The 23,538-nt window shown below is 40.8% G+C and overlaps 1 protein-coding gene across 1 annotated transcript in view; it reads left to right on the top strand.

Annotated features, from left to right (window-relative positions):
* The window catches only part of LOC309855299 (uncharacterized protein), a gene marked incomplete at its 5' end in the record, with an annotated part of 159,853 nt that extends 137,061 nt beyond the window's left edge, over positions 1-22,792 (top strand). Inside the window, 2 exons of the mRNA XM_082715472.1 lie at positions 6,803-6,914; positions 22,756-22,792. Of these exons, the coding sequence (XP_082571598.1) occupies positions 6,803-6,897 (95 nt within the window). The 3' untranslated portion in view covers positions 6,898-6,914; positions 22,756-22,792. The remainder of the gene's footprint in view (positions 1-6,802; positions 6,915-22,755) is intronic.
* Between the last annotated feature and the right edge of the window lie 746 nt (positions 22,793-23,538).

The raw sequence follows: 23,538 nt of genomic DNA, 5'->3' as shown, positions 1-23,538 counted from the left end.
GGCAAAGGGAACGAGCATCAAAATTCAGGAAGTTCAGAGAACGCCCCTCAAAATCAATAAGAATAGGCCCACACCCCGTCACCTAATAGTAAAATTTACAAGTCTCAGTGACAAAGAGAAAATCCTGAAAGCAGCCCGGGAAAAGAAGTCTGTAACATACAATGGTAAAAATATTAGAATGGCAGCTGACTTATCCACAGAGACCTGGCAGGCCAGAAAGAGCTGGCATGATATTTTTAGAGCACTAAACGAGAAAAACATGCAGCCCAGAATACTATATCCAGCTAGGCTATCATTGAAAATAGAAGGAGAGATTAAAAGCTTCCAGGACAAACAACAACTGAAAGAATTTGCAAATACCAAACCAGCTCTACAGGAAATATTGAAAGGGGTCCTCTAAGCAAAGAGAGAGCCTACAAGTGGTAGATCAGAAAGGAACAGAGACCATATACAATAACAGTCACCTTACAGGCAATACAATGGCACTAAATTCATATCTCTCAATAGTTACCCTGAATGTGAATGGGCTAAATGCCCCAATCAAAAGACAAAGGGTATCAGAATGGATAAAAAAACAAAACCCATCTATATGTTGCCTCCAAGAAACTCATTTTAAGCCCGAAGACACCTCCAGATTTAAAGTGAGGGGGTGGAAAAGAATTTACCATGCTAATGGACATCAGAAGAAAGCAGGAGTGGCAATCCTTATATCAGATCAATTAGATTTTAAGCCAAAGACTATAATAAGAGATGAGGAAGGACACTATATCATACTCAAAGGGTCTGTCCAACAAGAAGATTTAACAATTTTAAATATCTATGCCCCCAACGTGGGAGCAGCCAACTATATAAACCAATTAATAACAAAATCAAAGAAACACATCAACAACAATACAATAATAGTAGGGGACTTTAACACTCCCCTCACTGAAATGGACAGGTCATCCAAGCAAAAGATCAACAAGGAAATAAAGGCCTTAAATGACACACTGGACCAGATGGACATCACAGATATATTCAGAACATTTCATCCCAAAGCAACAGAATACACATTCTTCTCTAGTGCACATGGAACATTCTCCAGAATAGATCACATCCTCGGTCCTAAATCAGGACTCAACCGGTATCAAAAGATTGGGATCATTCCCTGCATATTTTCAGACCACAATGCTCTAAAGCTAGAACTCAACCACAAAAGGAAGTTTGGAAAGAACCCAAATACATGGAGACTAAACAGTATCCTTCTAAAGAATGAATGGGTCAACCGGGAAATTAAAGAAGAATTGAAAAAAATCATGGAAACAAATGATAATGAAAATACAACGGTTCAAAATCTGTGGGACACAATAAAGGCAGTCCTGAGAGGAAAATATATAGCGGTACAAGCCTTTCTCAAGAAACAAGAAAGGTCTCAGGTACACAACCTAACCCTACACCTAAAGGAGCTGGAGAAAGAACAAGAAAGAAACCCTAAGCCCAGCAGGAGAAGAGAAATCATAAAGATCAGAGCAGAAATCAATGAAATAGAAACCAAAAAAACAATAGAAAAAATCAACGAAAGTAGGAGCTGGTTCTTTGAAAGAATTAATAAAATTGATAAACCCCTGGCCCGACTTATCAAAAAGAAAAGAGAAAGGACCCAAATAAATAAAATCATGAATGAAAGAGGAGAGATCACAACTAACACCAAAGAAATACAAACTATTATAAGAACATACTATGAGCAACTCTACGGCAATAAATTTGACAATCTGGAAGAAATGGATGCATTCCTAGAAACATATAAACTACCACAACTGAGCCAGGAAGAAATAGAAAGCCTGAACAGACCCATAACCAGTAAGGAGATTGAAACAGTCATTAAAAATCTCCAAACAAACAAAAGCCCAGGGCCAGACGGCTTCCCGGGGGAATTCTACCAAACATTTAAAGAAGAACTAATCCTATTCTCCTGAAACTGTTCCAAAAAATAGAAATGGAAGGAAAACTTCCAAACTCATTTTATGAGGCCAGCATCACCTTGATCCCAAAACCAGACAAGGATCCCACCAAAAAAGAGAGCTATAGACCGATATCCTTGATGAACACAGATGCGAAAATACTCAACAAAATACTAGCTAATAGGATTCAACAGTACATTAAAAAGATTATTCACCACGACCAAGTGGGATTTATTCCAGGGCTGCAAGGTTGGTCAACATCCGCAAATCAGTCAATGTGATACAACACATCAATAAAAGAAAGAACAAGAACCATATTATACTTTCAATAGATGCTGAAAAAGCATTTGACAAAGTACAGCATCCCTTCCTGATCAAAACTCTTCAAAGTGTAGGGATAGAGGGCACATACCTCAATATCATCAAAGCCATCTATGAAAAACCCACCGCAAATATCATTCTCAATGGAGAAAAACTGAAAGCTTTTCCGCTAAGGTCAGGAACACGGCAGGGATGTCCATTATCACCACTGCTATTCAACATAGTACTAGAGGTCCTAGCCTCAGCAATCAGACAACAAAAGGAAATTAAAGGCATCCAAATCGGCAAAGAAGAAGTCAAATTATCACTCTTCGCAGATGATATGATACTATATGTGGAAAACCCAAAAGACTCCACTCCAAATCTCCTAGAACTTATACAGGAATTGAGTAACGTGTCAGGATATAAAATCAATGCACAGAAATCAGTTGCATTTCTCTACACCAACAGCAAGACAGAAGAAAGAGATATTAAGGAGTCAATCCCATTTACAATTGCATCCAAAACCATAAGATACCTAGGAATAAACCTAACCAAAGAGACACAGAATCTATACTCAGAAAACTATAAAGTACTCATGAAAGAAATTGAGGAAGACACAAAGAAATGGAAAAATGTTCCATGCTCCTGGATTGGAAGAATAAATATTGTGAAAATGTCTATGCTACCTAAAGCAATCTACACATTTAATGCAATTCCTATCAAAGTACCATCCATCTTTTTCAAAGAAATGGAACAAATAATGCTAAAATTTATATGGAACCAGAAAAGACCTCGAATAGCCAAAGGGATATTGAAAAAGAAAGCCAACGTTGGTGGCATCACAATTCCGGACTTCAAGCTCTATTACAAAGCTGTCATCATCAAGACAGCATGGTACTGGCACAAAAACAGACACATAGATCAATGGAACAGAATAGAGAGCCCAGAAATAGACCCTCAAATCTATGGTCAACTAATCTTCGACGAAGCAGGAAAGAATGTCCAATGGAAAAAAGACAGCCTCTTCAATAAATGGTGCTGGGAAAATTGGACAGCCACATGCAGAAAAATGAAATTGGACCATTTCCTTACACCACACACAAAAATAGACTCAAAATGGATGAAGGACCTCAATGTGCGAAAGGAATCTATCAAAATCCTTGAGGAGAACACAGGCAGCAACCTCTTCGACCTCTGCCGCAGCAACATCTTCCTAGGAACAACGCAAAAGGCAAGGGAAGCAAGGGAAAAAATGAACTATTGGGATTTCATCAAGATCAAAAGCTTTTGCACAGCAAAGGAAACAGTTAACAAAATCAAAAGACAACTGACAGAATGGGAGAAGATATTTGCAAACGACATATCAGATAAAGGACTAGTGTCCAGAATCTATAAAGAACTTAGCAAACTCAACACCCAAAGAACAAATAATCCAATCAAGAAATGGGCAGAGGACATGAACAGACATTTCTGCAAAGAAGACATCCAGATGGCCAACAGACACATGAAAAAGTGCTCCATATCACTCGGCATCAGGGAAATACAAATCAAAACCACAATGAGATATCACCTCACACCAGTCAGAATGGCTAAAATCAACAAGTCAGGAAATGACAGATGCTGGCGAGGATGTGGAGAAAGGGGAACCCTCCTACACTGTTGGTGGGAATGCAAGCTGGTGCAGCCACTCTGGAAAACAGCATGGAGGTTCCTCAGAATGTTGAAAATAGAACTGCCCTATGACCCAGCAATTGCACTATTGGGTATTTACCCTAAAGATACAAATGTAGTGATCCAAAGGGGCACATGCACCCGAATGTTTATAGCAGCAATGTCCACAATAGCCAAACTATGGAAAGAACCTAGATGTCCATCCACAGATGAATGGATCAAGAAGATGTGGTATATATACACAATGGAATACTATGCAGCCATCAAAAGAAATGAAATCTTGCCATTTGCGACAACATGGATGGAACTAGAGCGTATCATGCTTAGCGAAATAAGTCAAGCAGAGAAAGACAACTATCATATGATCTCCCTGATATGAGGAAATGGTGATGCAACATGGAGGCTTAAGTGGGTAGGAGAAGAATAAATGAAACAAGATGGGATTGGGAGGGAGACAAACCATAAGTGACTCTTAATCTCACAAACAAACTGAGGGTTGCTGGGGGGAGGGGGTTTGGGAGAAGGGGGTGGGATTATGGACATTGGGGAGGGTATGTGCTTTGGTGAGTGCTGTGAAGTGTGTAAACCTGGTGATTCACAGACCTGTACCCCTGGGGATAAAAATATATGTTTATAAAAAATAAAAAGTTAAAAAAAAAAAATAAAACACCAGAGAAAGTATTGAAATAAAAAAAAAAAATGAATTGATAAGGGGCACCTGGGTGGCTCAGAGGGTTAAGTGTCTGCTTTTGGCTTGGGTCATGATCTCAGGGTCCTGGGATCAAGGCCCATGTCAGGCACCCTGCTCAGCGGGGAGTCTGCTTCTCCCTCTGCCTCTGCTGCTCCCGCTGCTCATGCTCTCTCTGTCTCTCCCTCTCAAATGAATAAATAAAATATTTTAAAAAAAGGAATTGATAAGAAGTTGGTTGAAAAAAGGAACAAAAAGGAGAAAATGTGATCAGGCTGGAGAGTAGAACAAAGCCACACACTTGATTTAGGGTATATTTTGTTCTGTTAGAAGAAACTGTATTCCAGAATTTTAAAGAAGGAAAAATTTAAATGTATACAAAAAATAAGGTTAAATACAATGAAGGTATAGAATGTGACTATAATGATGAAAATTAAAAAATATTTTTAAAAAGGTTTTAATAAGGGGCGCCTGGGTGGCTCAGTGGGTTAGAGCCTCTGCCTTCGGCTCAGGTCATGATCCCAGGGTCCTGGGATCAAGCCCTGCTCTTGGCTCAGCCGGGAGCCTGCTTCCCCCTCTTTCTCTGCCTGCCTCTCTGCTTGCTTGTGATCTCTCTGTCAAATAAATAAATAAATAAATAATCTTTAAAAAAACTTTTTGATAAGATAAAATATTTAAAATAGATTAAAATAGGAAAGAGAAAACTTTAAAGAAAGATAAAAAGAAAAAAATAAAGAAGATTAAAAAAATTTAAGTTTAAAAGACTAAAGAATCATGGGAAAAAATCCCCATGAATTCTATGTGTTGCTTTCCCCTAGCCCTTGAGTTCTGCAGTTCTCCTTGATCAGTGAGCTTGGTCTTGGCTGGATGTTTTTGCTGATCTTCTGGGGGAGGGGAATATTGCAGTGATTCTCACATGTCTTTGCCCAAGGCAGAAGTGCACTGCCCTTGCCAGGGGCCGGGCTAAGTCATCTTAATCTGCTCGGTTCTCTCTCAGGAGCTTTCAAGGGAACAAAAGCTTTATGGAACAGAGCCTGCCGTAGAGCTCTGGAGGAGGAGAATGAAAATGGCGGCCTCCCAATCTCTGGCCTGGAGGAGCCGAGAGCTCGGGGCTCCATTCCTCAGTGCGTCCTTGGAGAAAAGCAGGCAATCACTCCCGTCTCCCTGGTCTCTGGCCACACTCTGTGCTCACCTGGTCTGTGAGCATTTCTCCAAAGCCAGCAGATTCCTACAGCACTCTCACACCACTCCCTCCAGGGGAGGAAGGTGAGTCTCCCTGGAACTGCCACTTGTGGGGTCTCTGCTTGAAGAGCAGTGGCCTGACTGTGCCTTAGATCACGGTTTGAGGTAACCCCGAGCTGAGAGCTCACTCCCTGGCTCCGTCTCTGCAGCTGATTCCCTGCTCTAATATGGGAGCTCTGTTGTACTCAGACACCTCTGGTCTTTCTGTGACCCTGAGAGTCCTGAGACCACATTGTCCCCCTGAAGGCTCCACCCCCACTTAGCCTCTGGAGTGATGTCCCTCAGTGGAGCAGACTTCTAAAAGTTCTGAATGTGTCCTATGCTGCTCTCTCATTTGTTGGGAGCTGGCTCCTCCTCCATGGTCTAGCTTCCAGTATTTTGCCTCGGATTTACTTCTCTGCACATCCTACCTTCTGGAAAGTGGTCACTTCTCTGTTACTAGAATTGCTGCTCTTCTTCTCTTTGATCTCCTGTTGTGTTTGTAGGTGTTCAGAATGGTTTGATTGCAGCTATGCCCAATCCAAAATGATTAATAGTGTCATACTTTTTTCTCTTTAAACATTAAGTATGACTTCAATCCTGTTTATTGGAATTTTGTTGAGATTAGCTAGATTTTTATTTCATTGAGACCTGACATAATATTTTAAACAGATCCTAGCTTAGGTGTATAATTTATAATTTATTATTATGACTATGTGTTGAGAAGACAGTACAAGATACAAATCCTTGGCCTGGTCCATATCAGAAAGTAGTACTGGAATAATACACTTGGAATAAACACAGTCTCTCCCATCCATTTGCTACTGTAATTGGCTAAAATTCTTTGTTCCCAAATCTAGCTTTAGGATTCTTTTTGGAGCCTCCAGTGTCACTGCAGACATTTGACAAATATCTCCAGATGTTCTGTGAATTGAAAGATGAGTAGGTATGGTGAATCTCTCTTATTTTGTTCTTCCAGGTCTATGCTGTAACTTTACTCATCTTGCTGTGTGTGTCGGGAGCCTGACCCACATGAAGTGCATGAATGCATTCTGTCCCTCTCCAGCTAGATGAACAGACGGTACTCACAGGTAATTAGAAAGACAGGAAGAGGAGGGTCAGGGCACTTATTTTTATGACTTCCTCCTACCTTATTACGACATGTTAGCTGTTCCCCTTGATTAAAAGCTTCTGTCAGTTAGCTGTTGTTGTATTTAGAAGTTTTTCCCAACTTTGTGATTTAAACAACCATTTATTTAGTTCATGATTCTGTGGTTTCAAAAATTGTGCTGAGTTCCATTGGCTGGTTCTGGCCAGGGCCTGGCTTGGCTAGGTCATTTTTGAATCTGTGTCCACTTGTTGGTTGGCTAGGTACCCGTTGGCCTGGCATGCTTTCACTTTAAAATCTGGCAGTTGGCCGGCTGTCATTTGGGACCAAAGGGGAGGAGGGGACATTTGTGTCCTATCCTCCATCAAGCCAGCTCAAGGTCATTCTCATGGCAGCAGGACAGGGCTTCAGAGAGCAAGCTGAAACCCACTGGGTGTCTTGAGGCCTCTTCTTCCCTTAGAGCTGCCTGGCCCTCACTTCTACTACATTCCATTGGCTAATGTTGCATGAGATCAGCCTACATTCAAGGGGTGGGGGAGGTAGACTCTGGCTTTTAGTAAAAACAACTACAACACTAGAAATGACACAGTGATGGGAAGAAGTAAAGAACCATGGCCATTTTGATGATTTAGCAGAAGTCACATTTCTTATCCAACAACTGTGTCCACACAGCTCTCTTTTGGGTTCTGGTAACTTCTCTCTCTGTTTGTTTATTATTCTTTGGGGGTAAAAAGGGCTCTATGTCGTCATTGGAACTGTCTGGACACTTTATTCAACTGTCCTCAGTCATCCAGCTTGTTTGTCTTCTGTTCCCTGCCAAGGCCTGGACTGACATGTTGGAGTCTTTCTATTAAACACAGAAAACTGAACATCTGTTTATACCTTTGGAAATCTCGCTTTTAGGGGGATAAGAAGCTTTAAGTCCATATGGGCAAAAATAATGTGAAAGATGATAAAAGTAATCAAACAATATTTTTGAAAGATGGGACACTTTCCATTTATATCAATAGAAGCATAGAAATCTGAATAGGGCAGAATATTCTGAAATTAAGAATTGGCAGAAAGGGTAAGCAAGTGAAGTCCTTTTGCAGGCGCCCATAGAGAGCCTAAGGGAACTGAGGCATCAGGAACCTGAAGGCAGAGATGAAGGATGAAGTAAAATCAGGAGCAATGAATGAAGGTCTGTGCGAGGGGCAGTGGGATCCCCACAAAGCCTTTTAAACCCTTGCCTCAGATAGATTTTTCTAGAGAAAACAAGTCAATGAGAATGTGGATTTGGGGACAATTGGCATGGAAATGAACAGGAGCAATTTATCTTAAAGATAACAGGAGGAATGCAGTGAAAGTCCATTCACTAAAATGTTAGAACCCATGGCTGCCCGTGTTTGTCTCCCAGACCTCCTGGTTCCTAGAATGCTTGCAGCCAGGTGTGTGTCTGTGTCTGTCTTGGCAGGGTAGAGGACTGGAACATTCTTCTCTGTAAATTGTCTGACCCTAGACAAAAGATGGTAGACACTAACATTTGGACGTCCCCCTGTGAAAAGGTCAGGCCCTGACATATGAGAGTACTGCTCACTTAATTGTTAGGTGGTCTTCGTGCACAGAAATTCCATTGAGCTTGTCAGTGCCTCCATCCTAGAAGTTCTGTTGAGCCAAGGATTACCTCACAATTGAGAAAAGCCCCAAAGAGGAAAGACAGTGACAAAAACCAAGCAAAGTGAATAAAAGTAAATTTGAGAATAAGGAAACCAGGCAGGGAGCAAATGAGAACTTGATAATAAAATGAAACGCACAAAACAACAAACATAGCTGTGATTCATATTCTTAGATACATATAGCACTATATCCATAAAAACAAAATAGGGTCGTTTTAACAAAAGCAACAACCACAATGAACCAACGAGTAAGACAACATAAGAGAACCAGGCAGAACTCTCAGAATGTAAAAATATTAACAGTGGAAACAAAAAAAAAAAAATCAGTTGATGATTTAGAAGATAAAGTTGATAAGTTAGAAGATAAAGATAAAGAAGATATAGTTGTTGATTTAGAAGATAAAGTTGAAGAAATCACCTAGAGGCATGAAATAATAGAACTATAGAAAATTGGGGGTCCATTTAGGAGCACTGATTTCAAAGTTGTAGAATGAGTTGTAGAATGAAAGAAAATGTGGAGGGTTTAGGAAGGAAATAACATCTCTACAACATTTCCCAGAACTGAAAAGTATGCAAAGCCTCCCAAATACTCATTATAATTAAGGAAAGAATCTTGCCCCAGCACATTCACTGTGGTTTGAAAAGTCAGATCCTGAAAATTTCCCAGGCCACATACACAACAAGTTCAGGCATCAGATTGGCCCCGAGCTTCTCCAGAGCAGCACAGGGTAAGACGTTGTGAAGGTGGAGCAGAGACACTGGGAGAAAAAGGTTTGATAGGGCTGGCTCTGAAGCTGTGGGGAGGGAACCACAAGCCAAAGGACGTAGATGTTTTCTGGAAGCTGGAATAGATGAGAAAATGGATTGTACCCTGGAACTGTTCAAAGAAATCAGCCCTGTGGATCTATTTCAGACCTCTGACCTCCAGAATGGAAAGATACTTACTACATGTGTGTTGTGAGCCATTAAGGTTGTGCTCATTCGTTATTGCAGCAAGAAGAAACCAATGTACAGGCCAGATTATTAACAAAGTGTGCAGGCCAAGTAAAAACATTTAGATAGGCTTGCCTCAAAATTTTCACCTCCCTTTTCCTTTGATCAGGAATTTACTAGAGAATGGCTTCTATTTAGTGAGGGCCCAGCGTAAGAAAGAGTCTGAAGTGGGGTCCAGGAAACAGACCAATAAGAGGAAGGGCAAGGTTTATAACCGTGCAGGTTTGCGAGGGCAATCGCTCCCGACGGAAGCAGAACCAGGCGGGGAAAACAAGGCTTGATGGTTGGTCTTTTGGTGGCCTGCTCTGTGTGAGGGCGGAGACCCTAGCCTTAGGAAGCCAGAGGGTCTGGGTTTCAGCTTCATTTCATCCCTTACCAGGTAGCCAAATTACTTAACTCAGTTTTCTTTTTTCACGGAAGAGAAATAATAATAGTTCTACCACATCGTGTTGACGGGAGGATTACGTGAATCATGTGGCGTTCTTAAAAATAGCTTCTGGTACGTGAGTGCTCAATTGTCGCTACCTTTTTGTTATTAAAAATGTTTCAGAGTTCTGTTGGATATTTGGGGGGAGGAATTCCTGATAGGCATGTGGAATATTGAACAAATAGACCTCTCTGTGAGACGATTACAGTTTCATAGTACAAATTCCAGATGTCAAGGCTATTTACTGTCGTGATTATATAAGCATTAACTACTGATTTAACTAACATTGTGGTTTAAGTGTTTTGGAAGGTTGTAGAGGGTGGTGTGTGTATGTGTATGTGTTGGGGGAAATGAGTTGTGTGGATAGGACTTCAAATGATAAGGCATCAAATTGTAAAATCAAGTTATAGCAGAGCAACTGTATTATTTAGATACAGTTAAAAGAGGTAACATTGATTGTTTCTGGGGTTATGGTACTGGCGTGGGGCAAAAGTAAGATGAGAAACTATTGATTTCCATTATAAGCCCCATGATACTCCTTGACTTTTTTTTTTTTCAAGAATTTATTTATTTATTTGACAGAGAGAGATCACAAGTAGGCAGAGAGGCAGGCAGAGAGAGAGAGAGAGGAGGAAGCAGGCTCCCTGCTGAGCAGAGAGCCTGATGTGGGACTCAATCCCAGAACCCTGGGATCATGACCTGAGTCGAAGGCAGAGACTTAACCCACTGAGCGACCCAGGCACCTAATACTCCTTGACTTTTTGAAGTATGCACATGCATGCTTTAATAAAAAGTTTTTAAATGATTAATTAAATTAACATGTCATAGAACACATTTAGTGAAGCTGGCAAGTCACATACACTTTATTATCAATCGTGTTATATTTAACATTCTTTGACTCTGTTGTCCAAAAGCTATAAGCTATAGAGGAAAAAATCAACTCCAGAGTTTTAGAAGTTGCAAATAGTCAGCAATCTTTAGGTCTTGTCTCTAGTGGTATTTCAAAGCTAATGGCGCTCAACCTGGGCTTCAAATAAAAATAATCTGGGATATACATTGTAGTTACTTGGGGAGCTCTTAAAATTCCTAACACCCCAGCTCTGCTCCAGACCAATTTAAATCAGAATCTCTGGAGGTGGATCCAGATATCTTTAAATCTCTCCAGGTGATTACAACATCTGATCAGGGTTGGAGACAACTGTATGAAGACATTTGAGTGGTGCTGGAGAGGATTTTTTTTTTTAGTCCCTGGCTCCCTAGTAAACCTCGCCCCACATTCATCAGCTGGGTAGGAACAGATGTGGAACTGGTAGTAACTCACAGAAATAAATAAACACAAAGTATAAATATATGTGTGTGGGGTATGTGGGTGTATTTCCTAAATATTGTAATTTGTATTAGGATCACGTCGGAGCACTTCTTGGTTAATTTTGCTGAACCATATATTGCTTTACACCAGTTTTTCCAGTTATTTAATGCCTAAGTCAGATCCCCACGTCTTAGAGGCTTAAATACTGATTGCTATTGTTGAAACACACAGATCTCTGTGGATACAGGATTTACTAATGAACTAATGAATAATAACTAAATTACACCAGGAAGACCCAGTATTAATTACCATGTAATTCATACAGCATTTTATAAATCAGATAAAAAATCCAATGATTATAGGACAATTGCTATGTAATTACCTTAACTCCACATAGTAATTACAGTGTAATTTTGTAAATAGTTCACATCACATACCCATAAAGAGAACTGCTATTACTTTGCACCCTGGAGTTGATAATAACTGGCTGGGTTATTCTAGCATTGGTTTAGGGAGGAAACAATATATGATCTTCACTCTAGTATAGGGTACAGAAGTCATTTCAGATTTAGTTTGTAACCTGCTCAGTATTTGGCATTGACGTAATTGATACTAGAAGTATTTATTATATAATGTAATTGGTACAGCAGAAGTTAAGCATTCTATCTCCCGTTCTGTAATATACAACCTAAATTAAATCATATATAACTAAGTAGATGAAAGTAGGTATCTAGAGGAATGAACTTTGATTGCGATCAATTAGAAAATAGTAGAAAGTGCTGCTTTTCCTTTGAAGATATTGCCTGGACAGTTTTGTTCTGTCTGAATTTAGTTGGCCAAAGGCTTCTTTGGGCACAGGGGTAGCTTATGATCTGCTTAGCTCTCTGTAGTGAGCTTTCTCCACCCCACCCCTAGGTGTTTCAGCTCCGTTGGCCATACAGTGTGCCGGGGAGCTAAGAAAGACTGATGTAGGAGGAAGAGGAATGAATAGAATTACCAGGAAATAGGGGAAAACCCAATACCATCCTCTGTCCTGTAAAAGGGCTTACAGTCTTAGACCAAATCTAAGGAAGGACCAAGAAGTTTATGCTCATGTCCAAGTAGAGCTAAGACTGATGCAAGAGTGAATCTGGAAGAATGGTATGTGGGTGAGTTTCCCATGGTTCATAGGGAGATAATACACATGTCAATAACTGAGTCATTTCAAGGTTCTCATCAGCATAGCAAAAGAAAACAGTGATAAGAACAGAAGGATTTGTCAGGCCTCTGCCTCCCACACAGAGCATTACTCCCTGATTCTGAGCTCCCTGGAGAACAGATAAATCTCAAACAAGACAGGATCCAGAAAAATGTTCAGAAAATCCCGTTTCTCCATTAGGATCATTGGCATAGAATTGTGGGACCATTTCCATCTGAGGTGCTAGGCTGAGGTTCTAGACATCCTGGATTTGCAACAATTTTTTGCTGATGATTGAAAGTGCTAAATGGGCAACTAAAACAATATTTGAAAGGTTATAAAGATGAAGCTCAATTAAATGATGAAACCTAATCTATTAACTCCCAAAGTCTTCTGTCGGGTAAGGATGGCCAAACCTCCCTGTGTGTAAGCTCTTGAACAGTAATAGGAAGTAATAGGAAGCCACAGACATGTTCAGATTAGCTTTGAACTACACCAAAATAAAATGTAGAATCTGCTTCCTGTCTACCCACACAGAATGAGGTAATTGTTAGTTAACTGATAAAACAATACAGCTCCATACAGGATGCAAACTTCATCCAGGCAAGACTTCGTAAATAGGTCAAATGGTTCCATAAGCGTATCCTAACCCCTCTGAAGCCTGAAATGCCTACACAATGAAGAAAGAGCAAAAGAACCCCAAAGTTTGGGCTTTAATGTCCTCCGCAAAGTGTTTTAATGTTAACTGGACTCTTTTTCTCCCACTGTGCACTTTGTGTATCCTGCAACTCAGTCATCTAGGATACTCATCTTTTGCAAAGCAAAACCTACAATTTCCTGTTACCCTGTTCTTCCCTTTATCGGAAACGACCCATCCATCAGCGCATCTCCGGCCCGAATCTTATTCTTTAAGACCCAGCATAAATGCTACCTCTGCCAGGAAGCATTTTCTTATCACACCAGTAAAAAGACCCCCCTTCCTTCTTGAAAATCCTAGACTTATTTTCTCTATATTTTTCTGTACACATCTTCACTATTGGTGAATGAGTTTCTGCAAGCAGGGGCTAGAATTTATACATCCTTGGATTATTCCAAGATATGTATTATTCCAAGATATGTATTAAAACCAGAATGAATATACCTCTAATTATTTCCTTTTTTAAAAAACAAAAGAGAAGTTTAAGCATTTTTAGGCTGTGTAAATTACTGGACCCCAAGAATGCTGATATGTGAGTCAACATTTTTAGTTAAGATTTTGACCCAGAAAAGGTCCATTTTATCCTATAAGTATTTTCTTGTTCTCATATTGATGGGGTTATTAGTAATTTGCTTTTTGATCCTATTGTGGATTCAGCATGGGAATTTGTAGTTGACCTCTGAATAATATTAACAGATCTAAGATTACCTAGTTAGACATACGTAGAAGGAGTTGAGGTATAGTTCCCTAAAAGACTTTATAAGTGACATCACTTTATAAGTTATTTAAAAGTGGGAACAGTGGAAAGAAGGTCTGGGTATTATTGGAAGATCCCAAATGGGAGTGCAGGAGATCAAGGGCAGCCTGTTTCCCTTAATAACTAGAAGTTGGGGCAGGCCAGGGAACAACGCTATAAAATGAAGGGTTCAGACACCCCTTGAGAGATTAAGACACCATTTAGTTTTAAGACATTACAAGTCTTTATTTATTTACTTATTTATTTATTTATTTATGATTCTCTCTCTCTCTCTCTCTTTCTTTTTTATTTTTTAAGATTTTATTTATTTGAGAGAGAGCATGAGAAGGGGGAGGGTCAGAGAGAGAAGCAGGCTCCCTGATGAGGCAGGGAGCCCGATGCCAGACTCGATCTTAGGGCTGCAGGGTCATGACCTGAGCTGAAGGCAGATGCTGAACCAACTGAGCCACCCAGGCGCCCTTATTTATTTATTTTTGAGAGAGGAAGAGAGAGAAAGAGCGCGAGAGAGAGCATGCATGTTTGCTCACCTGTGCACATGGTAGGGGGAGGGGGCAGAGCGAGAGGGAGAGAGTCTCAAGCAGGCTCCACACCCAGCCTGGAGCCCAACATGGGGCTCGATGTCACCATGCTGATATCACGTCTTGAGCAGAAATCAAGAGTCAGATGCTTAACCGACATCTTCTGAATTATCTTAATGCAGCATGAATTAGAATTTGGTTATTTGGAAAGTTCAGACTTTAAGGAAAGTAATTCAAGGCCTTAAAAGCAGTATTTTTGGGGGCGCCTGGGTGGCTCAGTGGGTTAAAGCCTCTGCCTTTGGCTCGGGTCATGGTCTCAGGGTCCTGGGATAGAACCCCGCATCAGGATCTCTGCTCAGCGAGGAGCCTGCTTCCCCTTCTCTCTCTGCCTACTTGTGATCTCTTGCTCTCTGTCAAATAAATAAATAAAATCTTTAAAAAAAAAAAGCAGTGTATTTTTAGAAAGTTACAGGTTAGCAGTTGTACAAGTCAATTCACTGAAAAAACCTAGTTTTCTGTCTGAAGTAAGTATATAGTCACTTTTTTTAAAAAACTTTTTTACTTTTTAAATTTCTTTTCAGTGTACCAGATTTCATTGTTTATGCATCACACCCAGTGCTCCATGAAATACGTGCCCTCCTTAATACCCACCACCAGGCCCACCCAACCTCCCACCCCCCGCCCCTTCAAAACCCTCGGATTGTTTCAGTGTCCATAGTCTCTCATGGTTCTTCTCCCCTTCCAGTTTCCCCCAATTCCCTTCTCTCCATCTCCCCATGTCCTCTGTGTTATTTCTTATGCTCTGCAAATAAGTGAAACCATATGATACTTGAATCTGCTTGACTTATTTCACTCAGCATAATCTCTTCCAGTCCTGTCCATGTTGATACAAAATTTGGGTATTCATCCTTTCTGATGGAGGCATAATACTCGTTTCTACTTAACTATTTCTGATCTTCAGGGTTGTTAAAATTCAACTGACTTTCTCTTCCTTTGGCCAAGACTTACTTGAACCAAGCCTAGAGGTGACTTTCAAAACTAGGTTAGGATTTAATGCAGGATTGAGTATGGGGTTGAAATCCATGTTTTATGAGTTGAGGAATTGATCTGTTGTGCAGAATGAAATTCAGATTTCTGTTTATTCGTTTCTAGCTTCAGAGAGGTCGCACTGGGTGGTGCTTATTCACTGGCTTCCAAAACATTTGATTTAAATAGACCAAAGAAGTATAGACAGTATCCATTGGTCTACCTTAGAGGAAAGTAGTTGCTCATTGATTTAGGGCCCTGCCCAAAAGGTCACTGTGATGAGTATAACTTAAGACCATTTATAAGTATGCTAAACAGTAAAATGAGATTGGAAAGTGTCATGATCAATTGTCCTAGAAATAATCAGAGTATAACACTACCGTTTTTCTAGGGAGTGTCCCTACCTGCAAAATGAAGTCACTTCTCCCCAAACTGCCCAGTAAAGGTAGCTAGTAGGACAGTAGGTGATATTCTCAAATAATCCCAAGGTAATATTAGATGAGCAGTTGGTTCGCCTTCCTAATTATGTTTTACATTGCTTGATACCCAATAAAAAATTCTATTTAAGGATGGCTTAAAAATACTGTCACTAAAAAAATGAACATTTATAATCTACAAAGTAATTAAGAGAAAAGATCTGTCAGAAAAGGACCACTGAAACACAGCCCTAAGTCCCCTTCCACATTTGCGTAAGTAAATTCTATAATCTTCTGGAGAGGAATTTAGTAATATGAATGAAAAGTTGTATAATATGCATTTTTTTCAACTTAGCAGTTCCCATTCTAAGAATTTACCATAAAGAAATAACGCTGTGTCCATAAAGATACATTGAATATACCAAGAACATTCCACATGGTTTGGTTTACCAGAAATTGGAGTCAAGTTAAATGTTCAGCAAGAGAGACTTGGTAGTATAAATTAGCAATCATTAAAACTGATGCTGCAGGGGCGCCTGGGTGGCTCAGTGGGTTAAAGCCTCTGCCTTCGGCTCAGGTCATGATCCCAGGGTCCTGGGATCCAGCCCCGCATCGGGGTCTCTGCTCAGCAGGGAGCCTGCTTCCTCCTCTCTCTCTGCCCGCCTCTCTGTCTACTTGTGATCTCTGTCTGTCAAATAAATAAATAAAATCTTAAAAAAAAAAACTGATGATGCAGATCCTTATTTTTTTCAGAATATATTGCTGAGTGAAAAAGTAGTTTTCAAACAAAATGCATGGTATGAAACCATTTTCTAATTTAAAAAATTGATTGTTCTCATCTATAGCGAAAAGTCTGGCAGGCTATAAATCAGTTTTCAACTATGGTTATGTTTAGATGGTGGAATTATAGGTGATTGTTTTTCCTTTTATTTATCTGTATATTCTATTTTTTTCTCATAAGGATCACAAATGACTTATGTAATGATCTACCCCAGATATTTTCCTTGTAAGAGCTTAGGAAATCACTATTCTACCACCATTTTTTTGGGGGAGAGTAGAGTCATATTATTATCTGAAACACGTCAAAGAAAGAAATGTAATTTGTTATTCAACAAGCATTTCTATAGCACTTACTATATTATTATATGCCAGACAGAATTTTCTCACTGTCTCCCTGACTATATCTCTGTTTCCCTGTCTTTTACTTATATTTTAATCGAACTAAAGTTTACGACTATTGGAGTACAGGTCTATGAGTCTTGTTAAACCCATACAGAGGTAAAACCACCAAAATCACTGAGATACAGAAGAGTTTCCTCACCTTCTGACCCCTGCAGATGTCCTTGTGCTTCTTTGTAGTAAATTCGTACACCCTCACCCTCCAGCTCCTGGAAGCCACAGATCTGTTTCCTGTCCTATAGTTTTGCCTTTTCCCGAATGTCATATAATTGAAGTCATACAGTACATAACCTTTAGAGTCTGGCTTCTTTTACTTAGCATAATCCATTTGGGATCCGTACATTGTTCTTTTTTATTGCTGAGTAGTATTCATTTGTATGGATCTTCTATACTGTGTTTAATCATCATCCCCTGAAGAAGTTTTGAGTTGTGTTGGTTTTTGACCGTTATGAATAGAGCAGCTATAAACATTTGCATATAGGTTTTTACATGGACATAAGTTTTCTTTCCTCTTGTGGAATTACCTAGCAGTGAGATTGCTGGGTCATATCGTTTATATTAACTTAAAAAAAAAAGGATTTATTTATTTATTTGAGAGAGAGTGTGAGCCTGAGTTGGGGGAGGGGCGGAGGGAGAGGGGGAGAGAGAATCTCAGGCTGACTCCCTGCTGGGCAGGGAGCCCAGTGCGGAGCTCAGTCCCAGGACCATAGGATCCTGATTGGAGCCATAATCAAGAGTTTGATGCTCAGCCAACTGAGCTATCCAGGTGTCCCCCCATTTATATTAACTTCGTAAGAAGCTGTCAAAGTGTTTTCCAAAATGACTGTACAATTTTGCATTCCTGTCCGTAATGTATGAGAATTTCAGTCACTCCGCCTCCTTGTCTGCACTTGCTCCTGTCAGTTACGTTTAAATTTCAGCAGCTGCTCTTTGAAATGTTTACCAATACTAACTCATTCAACCCTGAGGTAGATGCTATTATTTATCTATACCTCATGGTAAATAGCAGTCATAGCAATTTGATAATTATTTAATAATAAATATCTCATCAATTTTACTGATGAAGAAATGGCAGGGGACATCAAGTTACTGGCTCAAGGTTGTGCAGCTCGTAAGGGGCAGAGCTCAGGCATCTAACCCAGAACAGATGCTCGTAATGTACTATGCTATGATTTTATTTCAATCAATACAGGAAAGAAAGGCTTGAAATACTTCTACTGCCAGTTTGAAAGTTCATCTATTTCTGGTCCTGGAAAGTTGGCTAAAATTTATTGAATCTCAATTTAACTTTCCAAAAATGTAGTGTGGTTCAGCATAGGACATTCCGTCAACTAATTAAAGAATGTCAGTAGGCTGGCTCCTGAGAGGTCTTTCAGAATGCTAGGAACTTGCTGGATTCCCAGTGGTCCAGTGTCCTGCCTTCAGCTCTGCAAACCCTGAAACTTGATCTGTTTGATGTCCCAGAAGTAACTGGACTTAGCCATGCTGGAAGACTCGGGATACCAAGTTCGTAAGACATGATATGTTAAACACCATAGCAATTTATTAAGTTACAGTGAGAAGCAGAATGACCAGAGGGAGCAAATACTCATTTTCATTTGACAGGTATCTTATCCCTGTAGAAAAACTCCATGGGAGCCAAATTCTAATCAGGTTTCCAGGTGTGCCTAGAAACATAAGTAAGTAGGAGAGTTTTCTGCTTTTAATAGCCTGAAGCCTTTAAGCACTCAGCCATAAAGTGAAGTCCTGGCATTTTGTGTTCATTTCTGCAGTATGCATCAGCCTGCCCAGGGGCCACGAGAAGGATCAGGTGCTCTGGGTGGGCACATTCCACATCTGCCCTTTCATTACTCCACCTCTGATCAATCCAACTTCTTACTGATACCTTCTTTCCTTAGATGTGGATCTTCAATCTAATTTAATCAATTCCTAGTCCTCTTTAACAGCCTAACATTTGTTTATCGCCTATTATGAGCCAAGATTATTCTAGAGGTAGGGGATAGCTTTCATTTTAGGAGTCACTCTACCCTTTTCAGATTTTGAAATATCTCTAGGGTTTATTTTGTGTCAGTATATGGTATAACCTTCTGAGGGTAGCCTTGACCCAAGGCAGCCTTGGGTCACCTCACTGTGGTTCCCCTGTACTTAGAATGTGTATTCTTTGAATTTGTGTGGTTATGTATTTTCATTTGTCTCTCCACAACCCCAGTCAACTATAGCCAAAGTGTGAACACTTTTTAGGTCTAAGTTTTTTATACAACACATTTTCTCTCCTGAGCTAAATTAAATTCATGAATTTTAATTGGTTAGACGTCACCATCTGAACATTTTGCTAGCCTCTCAAACCCAATATGACTTGGGCCAAATTTGTCATTTTCTGCTCACAAATTGGCTCTTATTTTTGATCTGCTTATATTTGAAATCAATGCAACTGGCAGCATCTCGGCCATTCCAGAATGTCATCTCTATTCTCATTTTTTTCCACACCCAAGAAGTTGACACATTGCACGAAGAATTCCTTATACATCCAGTTCTTTCTTGCCCTTGGATGCTTAGTTCTGAAGACCACTGCTGTTGCTTAAGCTTTCATCTCTTCTCTTCTGGATGCAAAGGGAGTTGATGACCTGAACTCGCTAAATTCACTCTCCTTTTCATGATCAACCAATTAGCGACGTCATCAGACGCCTTACCCGGGCTCTGTTATACCATGATTGGCGCAACAGGCTCTTAAGCAGCAGACCCTTCTCTTCCCTTCTGTTGGCTCAAGGACTCCTCGTGGCCCTTCTGTTTGCCATTGAGTCCCAGCGACTTTATCTGTCCAGGTCGCCACTCTAGTCATTTCTGTCTTTGGTTGCCTGTTTCCTTTGGACTTAAATGCTTCGAAGCATCCTCAATGCCTGAGCCTGCCTAGTTCTGAGATGCCACTCCTCTGTGCCCTATGCCTCTTCCTGTTATCCTAAGATAGTCCTACGTATTCTCATCCTTTCCAGCACCTGCTCCTTCCTCATCTTCTTTTTCTTTTCTTTTTTTTTTCCTTGAAGATTTTATTTATTGATTTGTCAGAGAGAGAGAGAGAGAGCGAGCACACAAAAAGGAGGAGTGGCAGGCAGAGGGAGAAGCAGACTCCCCGCTGAGCAGGGAGCCCAATGTGGGACTCAATCCCAGGACCCTGGGATCATGACCCAAGCCGAGGGCAGACACTTAACTGACTAAGCCACCCAGGGATCCCCTTTTTCTTCTTTTTTCACCATGAATCCAACCTGACTCGACCTCCTTTCCCTTCTCTCCTTTTCCTTTACCTTCCCGTTCCGTTCTCTTTTGTTCTTTCCTTTCTCTTGTGCTTGTCTTGAGTGGACATGTAGATGTTGCCATCACCCTTTCGATCAAAATTTCAGCATCTTCCAGTGAAAGCAAACACTTCCCAGGTAGATATATTAGCACGTCACCATCTTGGCCAAGACAATATTTTCAGGCTTAACTTTTATGCTTTCCCTACAAAAAGCCCTGTTCTGGTTAAAATAGGGTCTTCTTTCTCTCCCGGTATTCCATGCCATGTGCCAGTCTTTGGTTTATCCCTTTTGCTAAACTTAGAAAGTTCTTTTATTTCCCCTAGAGAGATTCTGCTCCTTAAGCAAATGCAGGTTTCCTTTAAGAGTTCCCTACTCCCCCACCCCACCCCCTACAAATCAGGACAGCATTCCCTGCTGCCTTTAAACTAGAGAATTATTCTGTTTTTAGATCGTATTTTACTGTGCTTTAGAGTTATTCATATATCTCTTTCCTACTCTGCCAGATTATAAATTTACGAAGGTAGAAGTTAAAACATACTAGCTTTTCGTTTCCCGCCCACTTCCCAGCAGGCACTTTGCCACTTGCAGGAGCCGAATGACATAAATCTATCGCATGAAGGCGTGACGGGAGGAAGAGCCACCACAGCCATACACATCGTTTCATTTGTTCTCCATTCATCCCGTCACCCTACTGAAAAGTGTCTGTCTTCTTTACCCCATGTTTGTAAATGGGCCGCGGTTTTCAGGCAGAGCCCACCCTTTGTCCTGGTTGCCACCTTCGAGCCTTCGCCGTGAAGTCACAGCCCTGAGCATGTCGTCCTTCCCTCAGATTTGTCCTTTTCCCACTCCGGTTACAAGTGTGCAGGGCGCAGCCCCCCCTCCCTCCACGGGCGGTGTGGGAAATTCCTGACATAATGGTCTGACCTGAAATGTCACCGAGGCAGGTTTGTGTTGGCTCCCAGCCCAATGCAAACAGCAGGGAGAAACGGCAGGGTCGGGCTCAACACTTCGCCAGTTAAGCCGTCATTAAAAGGGAAACACCTGCTACCCAGAGAGTCTTTATATTTCACTTTACTGCAGGGGTCTGCTCTGGACTTGTCAACTGATTGCTTTGTGGCTAAGTTGGAAAAAATGCATTATCTCCCCATGTCACTCTCAAGGAAGGAAGGAAGTTTTCCTCTGATTGAACCCATCCACAAAACAGGCTCATGGAGGGTATAGAAGCCCATGCTGTCTTTGAGAAGAGGAGGAACACAACATGTCTAGCCATGTCCTGGAAGAATGGAACAGGGGCAGACGGTATCACTGTGCAGTTAGAGTGTCCGCAAGACAGTCAGTCGTCCACAGCGGTCAGCTTTGTTAGTTCGAGATTATTTGTTACAGACTAAGAGATAACAGTAGGATCTGCCATCCTCTGAACTTGGATTGTGTGGGAGGCAGGAGGTCCCAGGGTTCAAGTCCCGACTCCTTATTAGTGTTTGTTTGACATTGGGCAAACTGCTGAACTTTTTCTGAAATTTCATTAGTATAACGTGGGGCTTAGAGCGAGTGGTCGGTTCCCCAGTCTGGCTGTAACAGTCTAAGAGTCTGTGACTACTTAATACCTCCCAACTCCTGTATTCCCATAACCTAAAACACCAGCCAGTAGCACTTGATTAGGCAGAGAATTTTCTCAAGATTTACAGTGAAATCTCCCTGGTTTCTTCTCACACAGGGGGCAGTGAATAGTTTGAATTATGAGATACTTTTTCAGAAATGCTGTTTTTATTACTTTCAAATGGGCACCGTAAATATGCTAGGCAAACAAAACGTTGCCAGGATATTTTGCCAAATATAGATCTTTGTGTGAATGTATCAGAATGATATGTAATTAACTTTTATTGTTTATACATCAGTGTGAGTGACTAAAGTGCTTAGAACAATTTATCCTCTAAGTGGTTTAGCGAGGACCTTTGTCACTGGACTCGTGCTTACACAGGATCTTGTGTAGAATTAGTTGGGGCAGAGGGGCTCTACTATCAAAACTCAAAGACAGATGATATTTATGCTGTTTTGAGTGGTGACAAGGTGGTTTTTCCAAGATTTGGGTGTGTGTGTGTGCACATTTCTTCTATGTGAACATCATAGTAAGCCCTGGAATCCTGAATTCTCACAAGGTTCGCCTTTATGTGTAGGCCATTGATTTAGAAGTTTCATTTCTTTGTCTGGTTTGACTCGACATGCAGGCTTATGTTGAAAACTCCAAGAGATTCTTTGCAGTTGCATCTGTTTAACTCAGTGAGTCACTGGCCATCCCTCCTGCTCCCACACCCTAAGCCCTCAGGTCCCATGTTTCTGAGTACCTACTGGAACCTTAGGCTCCTTCCTGTGTTGTCGTCAGCCCATAGGACCTCTCAGTTGCAGAGCTTCTCAGTATCATCCAGGAAACACCAATTTCTGCAGGGCAAAGCATTGCAGCTGAGGAAGTGAAGTCCTCATTAAGTCAGTAGCTATTCACAGAATACCTACCGTGAATCAACTACGGAGACCTGAACAGAGGTGAGTAAGACACAGTTCTGTTCTTAGGAGCTTGCTTGCAACCGAGTGGAGGAGGCTAGTCCCTTCATAATTATGTTTCTGGTTTCTAGGGAGCTAATTTTTCCTTTGTCCTCTGCCTTCAATATCCACTGCACTCTGCAGAAACTATCACCTTCTCCACATTGATGACAGCAAAAGGCATGCTTTTCATTAGGCTTAAACTATAGTGAGGGAGGAATGGCCTCAAGACAATATTGCTTGGCTTAATTGCAGCATCCACAAAACAAATAATTTACAGAAGTATTAGAAATCACAAAATAGCCTGATGAGATATTGAAAATCCTACAACAAGTAAACAGGGAGGAAGAATAATGGGATTTTTTTTTTTTTGAAACATGAATTAAACTGAGTTGTTTGGAGAAGGTTGGGGAGGGGGAGGATCTCTGCTCAGGGCAGCATCAACGGATAGACCACATGAGGGAGGAAAAAAAAACGCATGAATTAAGATGTCCCCACTGCCTTCTATGAAGACAGAGTCTGGGCTGACCTCTCTCTAAAACTGCACTGCTTCCAATGTTGTTAGAAAGAGGTAGCACACAAGTTTATAACCCACTGCTTTGTCTGTTGACAGAGGAGCAACGCCAGA

Source organism: Mustela nivalis, assembly GCF_964662115.1.
Source record: "Mustela nivalis genome assembly, chromosome: 20".
Classification (NCBI taxonomy): Eukaryota; Metazoa; Chordata; class Mammalia; order Carnivora; family Mustelidae; genus Mustela; species Mustela nivalis.
Note: the sequence above shows the minus strand (reverse complement) of the source record. Positions and strands in the feature narration are given on the sequence as shown.